Below are 9,632 nucleotides of genomic sequence, written 5' to 3'. Positions count from 1 at the left end.
TCTTTCTCTGAATTGTTCTATCTGTATTTTCTACTTGACAATGACTTATAAGCCTATATTGAGCACACAAGTCAGCAAATGTATGTAATCTCAATAAAATAAGTAAAACATAGAAGAAGGAAGTACGTTACTTTCTGTCTTGATTTTCAAATAGATTAAAATCTTTTAAAATAGGAAACTGTATGGAACTGAAAACTACATTAAACTACATTACTAACGTTCTAAAAGAAAGAGTCATGGAAATTTAAAAAAAATATTTTTAACAATTAAATTTGAAATATTATAAGAAATAGGGAAAATATCGAAGTACATTCCTAAACAACTGAAAACAGGAGGAGAGGCAAGGGAATGGAACCGGTCTTTTCCATCCAAATGGCGTATTTCAGCGTTGCGATCGGCTATAAAAACTGCGTAGTTGTCAGTTTCTTAATTCTATTTAAAGTGTAATATTTATAAAATATAAATAAATATTTGAACTCATTTTATGTAGTCACGATATAGCGACCTCGCGTTATAACGTCCGTTTTCACTTAGATATTTGGGATCGAGGGTTGACTGTGTGTCGTTGCAACTTAAGACATCCCTAGAATTCAACAGGAACAGAAATCTGGCAAGAATGTTCTATATTCATCTGTAGGGCAGGGTTATGTGCTAGAAGGTTCGATGCCTGATCGTACTTAGAGTGTCGTAAATTCGTTCATGGTGCTTGGATGCAGATTTAATTGTTTGTTTAACTGTCTGGCTAGTTTTTCCTCTGTTTTAATGGTATGTTACTTCGCCACGGCCACGTTTGGCTTAATATGCCCCATGTAATGTATCTGATTTTCACGTTGGGTTTATAGAAGCTTAATAATATGTTTCCTTACTGCTTTGGCCTTAGAGGCATTCTTGCATGTAGAAAAAAAATCTCAAAATTTCGTATACGGACGAGAACCTAATTGACGAGTTTCTCGCCTGTAAATGTATTTTACCACTGAGATTCTCATTCGTATTAGTGCAGTTTCGAATGCAGTGAGAACAACCGCTTTTGGCGAGAATGCACCTTTAGAAGTTCTGTAACATACCACTGAAATAAAGTTAGACCTAATCTGACAGTGTAACATATCATGGTGATAAAAGAGGGTGGTAACGCATCTATAACGCCTAACTAAGCATAAAGTAGTTATAAAACACATTAGTGAGGCCCAGCTAAACCTAACGTGGTGGTATGAGACAGTGATATTAACAGGCGAGAAACTCGTTAATTAGGTTCTCGTCCATAAATGTATTTTACCACTGAGATTCTCATTCGTCTTAGTGCATTTTCGAATGCAGTGAGAACAGTCACCATAACATAATGATATGTTACGCTGTCAGATTAGGCTTATCACGACCTTAGTGACATGTTACACCGTAAGGTTAGGCTTAATTAGGCCTTAATGATATGCGTGACAACCACGTTAGGCTTGACTAGGCCTTAGTGATTTACGTTAGCACCACGTAAGGCTTAACTAAGCCTTAAAATAATTTTATATCATCCTGTTAGGCTTAGTTAGGCCTTAAAGGTGCCATACATCACTACATTAGGCCTAATTAGCCCTCAAGGATATGTTTAACCACCAAATTAGGCTTAGTTAAGCCTTAGTGATATGTTACACTGACATGTTAGGCTTAACTAGGCCTAAATCATGTTTCAGACCACCACGTTAGGTTTAGCTAGGCCTCAATGTGTTTCATCACTGCTTTAGGCTTAGTTAAGCCATAGTGATATGTTACACCGGCATGTTAGGCTTGACTAGGCCTTAGTCAAGGCCGGATTAACCATTAAGCACACTAAGCACGTGCTTAGGGCACCAGGGGATAGGGGGGCACCACAAAGCTTGACTAAATGTTAGGAGTATATAATAAAATTTTTTNGTGATGCTTGACTTCGGTAATCTGCTGGGAACCGTGTCTTATATGGCTCCCCCGCTTTGGTAGACCGACGACCTGCACGCGAAGTCGAGCACTTTACGGTAGAACAGTTTAACGAGGACCAATACCGCACACCCCCGGTATCTACGCAGACTGATCCAAGTGGTCACGTACCCGCACACTAACCGCAGCCAGTGATGCTTGACTTCGGTGATCTGCTGGGAACCGTGTCTTAAAGATCAGTCCACTACGGGACTATTTCAGTGGTATGTTACAGAACTTCTAAAGGTGCATTCTCGCCAAAAGCTGTTGCAGAACCTCACGAAGGAATAAGGAAACCTGATTAGTGATTTTTTCGAGGAAAAATATGTTTTCCCAATCAAATTTCTCATATTTTCTCGACGGTGTTCGGAAGTGCGGCAACCACATTCGGCGAGAATGCTCCTTAATTTTTCTTACAGTACAAGTAGCCTTAAAAGTAATGTTATGCTTTTGTTATTATTTTCAATGGTATTTGTTTTTAGACTTTTCCCATACTAAGAATGATATGGGGTAAAAAAGTATCATTAAGGCATGATTTATTGTCTAAATAAATAGCCAAAATAGACGATATCATTCAAAAATAAGCCACTCATTTATTTTTTTAATTAATCGTTTCTATACTCCGTTGCAAGGGCCGGGAGAGCCTGGTTGGTAGGACACTGGGCCCATGTCCAAGAGGTCATGGGCTCGATTCTCGCCGACCGAAGACTCCCCGTGTAGTAAATGGTGGCTGATGCACGTTAAACCTTTCGAGTCACGAAGTCCGCCATGTTCCCATAACAAATCATACCTCAAGGGGTAGTAATCCAGGAGTTACATTACATTGTCTTCTGGAATAGTTCAAAATCACAAGGCTACGGAGTTGAACATTAGTAGTTGTTTACCCAAAAACTGTGTCGGCTGTTCAACGACGAGTATAAAATAAAATATACTCCGTTGCAAGTTCAGAAAAAGACTATGGCAGTAATCATCCGTGACTGTATAGCGTTCTATTTTATTTCGTTATCAAATTATGCAAATATGCTTTCAAAACAAAATAAAAGCTTTTGAAAGCTAATAACGTCCGTACTCTCTTTTACGATATTTATGCATATATCATTGAAATATTAAGAAAAGGTAATAGTTTACAAGAAATCCTAGACTTCACGACATATTTCGATAAATAAGGAGAACATTTCATTCTTGGAAATTAGCAACTATATGACGTAGCATGAGCATTGGGTTTGATTAGAGCCCCTGAATTAGACAGGCCGACTCATCATCTATTTTTTCCCCAAAGAGCTAACATAAGCACAATACTAACATAACGTTAACTTGCAAACTTTTTTGCTCCAATATTGCTTGATAGGTCAGCTCTGATAGTATAGGAGCCTTAGGTTTGATCAGACCACCAAAAATGGTTGGCTTTTGCTGACATGCCCTTAACAAATCAAATGCTAGCTAAAAAAATTTTACTTTAGTTTCGCCGTAGAAGAAAATCGTCTGCCCGAAACAATGTTTATTATTCTTCTATGAGTCTCCTCAAATGCGAACAGAAAGGCGTGTATTCAGGACCGATCAAGGCAAATTCAGGATTAAGGCCCACCGAATTTTCCAGGCCCCGTACAAAATATTTTGAAATTAAATTACTGAAGAGTAGTCCTAACAATAAAAAAGAATCTATTGAAATGCATGATTCAAGCGAAACATTCTAGGAAATTTCGAAAGCAGACAATTGAAGATTATTTTTCTGAGATATACGTATCTATAAATTAAAGCAAAATGTAAAACAACAAAACAATGTTTCGTCAAAATAAAAATAGTTTGGTGACCACACACAAATTAAATCAGTGATTTTTGCTAAAAGTCACGGATTAGCTGAATTATTTTTCATTGTAAGACGTATAATTATTTTTTATTTAGTACTTAAACCAACTCAAAGTTAGCCCACCATTCATTAGACGTTTTACTAATTTTTGAGGCCCCTCACAATTGGAACTAGGCGATAATCAGTCCCTACTTATATTTGTTACGATTTTTAGATATCATTTTTATTAGTTGTTATCATATATGGCAGTACTTTTACTTTCGTTACTTGTACCGCCGGTACAAGTAAAAAGTACGTACTTTTACTTGTACTTCGTTACNTTAGAGGCCCCTCACAATTGGGACTAGGCGATAATCAGTCTCTACGTATATTTGTTACGATTTTTAGATATCATTTTTATTAGTTGTTATTGTTATTACTTGTAAATTGATTATTCAATAAATTTTGTTTTTCTCATTTAGCACGATTTGAGAAAGCAAGCAAAAAGAAGGCCGTGCAAAGTCGTTTCAAGATTTGACGATGCTAATATTCGTTAGCACTGGGAGTTTGGCATCCATTTGGCGTGCAATTAAATGCAAACAAGCTCTCTCCATAGGGAGGATTTTTCTTAACTCAGGAGGATTATATGATCTCTTCTATAATTTCTGATTCCTAAAAAAGTAGACACTTGTGCATCCCCCTTTTTTCTTTTTTTTTTTTAACCCTAATGCAACTGAAACGCGCTTTTTCGATTCGGTTTCTTCAAGCCTGTTTGATTGCTATTCGATGGTGACAGGTTTCCTAATTCAACTGTAACGTTAGATCACTATCGAAGCAAAACGGTTGCCCGTTTTTGAAGTACAAGTTTATAACATTTTGAAAACTTTCTGAAGAACGAAATGATTCAGGATTAATTAATTTAAAAGAAATGTTTAAAAAAAAATTAAAAAGAAATGAGTTCGAAAAGATACTTGTTACGTACACAGATAATCGTTTGCTTAAATTGTAATAACATGAGACAAGTCAAGGTGTATATAAAACTTTTCGAATTTTAACCTTTTGGTGATACTTAATGGAAACTGATAGCATAAATCAGACACACGACTGCAAAGGATTAAATTATTTTAAGGTCATAAATGTGTCCCTCACGAAGTTTGAACTTTCAGCATTGATGATAAATATCTGAGAAGTCAAAAGTACAAAAAATTTAAAATATTTATTCCTCCTAAATCAAATGGTATAACATTTGTTTCCAGCATTGAAACCCAACCTTTTGTTCGGTCTGAAATGTCTATTTACAAGTGCAGAATGGTAATTAGGATGGATGCAACTAGCAAACTTTTTGTTCAAATAATAAGAAAAATCCTGCTCCATTCTTGTAGCCATCACTGTGGAATTTTATTGTTGTTTCGTCTTCCAAAAATTCATAAGTTCCTGTAAATGCAAAAAAGAACATTTTGACAACTAATATGTTAAAGTATATTTGTTTAATATTTTTAAAGTTGAAGTCAAAATCTATACTCATTAAAGTTGCTAACAAATATTTCAGTGAAAAACAGTGTCGTACATAGACTAAGGTGCGCCCCCCTGCAATAATTAAAAATGCACTTAACATAATTTTCTTAAAATTATAATATGAGACAAGAGAACGCTGAATAAACAATCGAGAATTTTTAATTATTCATTTTATTTTAATTCATACTTTTTAATACAACTAAACACTGTGCCTAAAACACTAACACAAACGTCAGTGTTTAAAACACAGTTCTTTTAATCAGTTAACTTAGTAATATCTATGCGTAAAATTAAATTTCTTTAAGTAATTATAATTTTTTTATATTAGTTTAATTCTCTTAACTAATTCCTTTTCTATTTTATTAATCAACTTAGTAATATATTTGCTTAACATTAAATTCTTTTAAACATTAAATTCATTCAAACCTAGCCAGCGAATTCTATGTCAATTCTCAAAGTGGCACAAAACATCAATCTGAAGAAGAGACACAATTTTGTGAAAGCGTTTTTTATCTTATTTTTTAACTCTATTTTTAATCTCTGCATTATCTGCGCTTATCAAAATTTGAGAACAATGCATTGATTTCAAAATTTTTTATCCATATGAAAAAATCTGGCCAATTGGGAGATTTTTAAAAATGTTAAATAATTTAAGGTAAACTTAAAATATTTAAGTTCCGTTGTAAAGCTCAGATAATTCTTTACGGCAAGATGGTATATATAGTTAAATATTATAGCTTTACCTTAAGTGTAAAACACTTAAAAGAAGGCTTTTTTTAAAGATTTTTTTTGCGAAAGAGTTTGGAAAAACTCTGTTAAACAATAATTTATGCAAATTCGGCAAGGGAGAAACTTCGCCAAGCCAGGTTTCTGAATCTTTCTCGTTCGCTATTCCGATCTAGACAGTTTTGAAGCTTATTGTTGCAACTCTCCGAATGCGTTAAGGCCTGTTTAATACGAAAATTCTTGGACAAAGATTAATAGAAACTGAAGAAAACTTGTTTTGCTTCTTGCTTGAATCGTGTAAACGATCAGCCAAGTTCTTGGATAATAGTAGATCATTTTTTGTTTTGTTTCATGTCCTTCTGGAGAATGACTTACGTCATACAGGGAAGGGCAGATTTGTTGATCACTCTTTCAGGGGCACCATATTAGGTGAGCCAACGTTGCTCCCACAGTAAGGACAGATAGTACAGAGAAAGAAAGAACATCAATGCCTTGCCCGGGATTCGAACCCAGAACCTTTCTGATGCAAGGGCAGTTCCCTAACCCCCTACACAGGCCAGCCGGCTATAGTAGAGCATACTCTACTTTCCATTCAAGTGATTCATCCCTTCACCAATCAGCTTCTAAAGTTGTGTGACGTCAACAAGCAGGCATCAGATTATACCATTTGTTTTCCGTTTTCATATTTTTCAATCCAAATAAATTAATCTGTTATGTTATGTTCTATTTGTGTTATTATGATTTTATTTGAATTTACATATATAGTAATTTTGAATTCATTTCAGTATGATTTTATAATGTTGAATATGAACAATGCCCATGCGTAGGTTTTTCATCCGACCAATCAGTGACATTCAAGAACTTGGATAGTGTCGACGAATCATCCAATTTCTTGGAGAGAAAAATTTTTCCAAGTTCGCTGATTCCAGAACTTGGTTAGAAACAGGTCTTTGGATACAGGGACTCTACTTATGATTTGTCTGTAAGCGAAACTTTTAAAAATATTAAACTTAAAAAAAAATTCAAAATTTGTCATGATCTACTTACTGACTGAGTCGTACTCTACACGGCCGCACAGTTTTTCTTCTGCTATTTCCAAATAGTCTTTGTCGCAGTCATCTGTCTGCTCGATGTCGAAAGTGTAAAACTTCACCTGTAGTGCGCACACCTGGAAGGAAGATTTCTTTATGGTGTACTGACAATCGCTGCTATCGGGATAAGAACCAGCCTGATATCCCGGACTTATCATTTGGAAAGTCTCTGTCGCAAACACTTCGTCGCAACCTGAAAATAAGATCAGTTGATACTCTTCAAAATAGAACTTATCCCAGATAGCAAAATAAGGTTTATTTGAACTCAACAAAAACCTTTTAATGCAAACCTATTTTCTTACTTTTGTTTTGAGGTGGTGGAGGACATCCCGACGTCAACTGCTTAGCTTCAATTCGAAAACCTGAAAGTTGTTGGTAGCTGTCAGTTTTGAAGTTTAAGATGAGCTCGTTCTTGTCCAATGGAAAATCCACTAAGACTAAAAAAAGAAAATGAAAAAAAAAAGCTATTTTAAGCAGTAAGGACAACTTGTAAAATACAAATAATTATTCACACGAGAAAAAAATGTAAAGGAACAGTAATTAATCTCATGTTCAACATTAAAATCATTTCTATATTATGATATTTTGTGGTCATTTGGAAATTAAATTGATTACAACTTTATTGATTACTTATATGCCGTAAAAAAATAAAAATAAAATAATGAATTTACTTAAAAAGTACTAAGACAGCTTAATAATGAAAGCAAGTCATGCAGAAGCTAATAAATGTAGCGATAAAGTAAAACATTAAATCTTAATTTGCTTTATAACTAATGTAAGAAGAAATTAAGAGAATTTGCTGACCAGGTCGATTATCTGTAGAACTCCTGGGCCAATTTTAATGAAATTTGATGTGAACATAGATTGATACAGTAGAAAACAAATAACCATTCAACAATTGTAATACACACTCTTGATCATGCCTAACACTCGTTGGAGGAAGGTATAAAACAGCGATTGATGAATAAATTTTTAAAAAAATAGGGGGTAGGTTCCCCCATTACAGATATACAGGCTTCGAAGCGTGATTTCATACTTGAAATAAGGCAGTTCTATTTATTTCAGTATAACATAAATTATTGTTTTTATGTTGAAAAAAAATAGCTCACCCTGAATAACGGATTAATGATCGGAATTTCACCTCAATTCCTATGGTTCAAGAATTTCACCTCAAATATGCTTATTAATTAGTGTAGACGATATATTAATCATACATAAAACTTTTTTGATTCTGGATCCTCACAGAATATGGGGTAGGGGTCATCACAATCTGGAGCAAAATGGTCCTAAACAGTTTTATCAATAATAATACGGGCAAAAGTTTGCCCCCTTAATAATAATTTTACTTCTTGGGTATTCCAACATGTCTCAAGATTTCATCATTTTGCACATAATTATAAAATTCGTTAATCCAAAGATGCAAAAATTGTTTTTTTTTAATAATTATTTATTATATTTTTTATAATTTTCATCATCAATGGCTCTACATCCCAGGGTGGGCCTTGGCTTTCATAAGAAGATTTTTTCAGGCTAGCCTTTTTCCTGCTAGCATTTTCCATTTTTTAGTTTTTAAGATCAAAAGGTCTTTCTCTAGGCCATCTATATCCATCTCAAATTCGACCTGCCTCTTTTTCGAGTGCCAACTGGTCTTTCATTGAAAACTCTTTCTGTGTCTTCACCCATTCAGATGGCGTGGCCTGTTCCATTTTATTCTTTGTCATTTAATGAAGTTAATAATGTCAGGTTCATTATATATGAGTTATATGAGATATATAAAGCTCTAAATTTGTTCTTTTAAGCCACACACATTTTTTTTTGAATTCCTCCAAAAATACTTCTCAAGACCTTTCTCTAAAAGGTACCCAACATAACATCATCCGTACAAGATATGCTCCGAGAAAATACTAAACAGTCGAATGGTTCTTGAGCTATCAATTTTTACTCAAGCCGTATGTATTTTAACCGCTACGAACTTAAAACTCTCCTGAAAAAAACTATTGAGGCCATATTTTCCTAATTATGGCTACCCTCATATTTTGAGGGCCAGGAATAATATTCCGTCGAAAAGAATACATGTTTATTTAGCGAATGTATGTTTTTGTGCCTGATTTCTTAATTTAATATATCGTATTGGGGAATTGTATAAATACATGTTAAAAAATAGGTTATGAATCCAGTGAAATTGAAGAGGAATGTGACCCACAAGCAATTCAAGAGAAGTACTACAAGTCGCTCGATTAATAAAGAAATCAAAGCAACTTCCGCTTTCGATGTTTTTAATCCCTTCCTCCATGGTAACTTATCAGAATTTTTTAAAACATTATTAGATGAAGTATTGGCTTGCCGCTCCTAAGTATACAAGTTTGTATACTTCATTTCTTAACAAAAATTTAGAAAATATATATTAAGAAATTTCATTTCGGAACACGTTGCATACATACAGGGTGCTGCGTAAAGACCACTATATATATATATATATATATATATATATCTATGGTTGGGATATTTTCTTTTGTTTGAAGGTGCTTTCGATTTTTTCGCAATTTAAATTATAAAACATTAAATTGTGGGAAATACTA

At 34.2% G+C, this 9,632-nt stretch overlaps 1 protein-coding gene across 1 annotated transcript in view; it reads right to left on the bottom strand.

Annotated features, from left to right (window-relative positions):
- Positions 1-4,918: 4,918 nt before the first annotated feature.
- The window catches only part of LOC107450165 (cubilin), a gene marked incomplete in the record, with an annotated part of 42,282 nt that continues 37,568 nt past the window's right edge, over positions 4,919-9,632 (bottom strand). The window contains 3 exon segments of the mRNA XM_043052187.2: positions 4,919-5,155; positions 7,010-7,246; positions 7,356-7,490. Coding sequence (XP_042908121.1) covers positions 5,052-5,155; positions 7,010-7,246; positions 7,356-7,490 — 476 coding nt within the window.

This window comes from Parasteatoda tepidariorum, chromosome 5, assembly GCF_043381705.1.
Source record: "Parasteatoda tepidariorum isolate YZ-2023 chromosome 5, CAS_Ptep_4.0, whole genome shotgun sequence".
Classification (NCBI taxonomy): domain Eukaryota; kingdom Metazoa; phylum Arthropoda; class Arachnida; order Araneae; family Theridiidae; genus Parasteatoda; species Parasteatoda tepidariorum.
The sequence above is the reverse complement of the archived record's forward strand: the minus strand, read 5'-3'. Positions and strand labels throughout refer to the sequence as shown.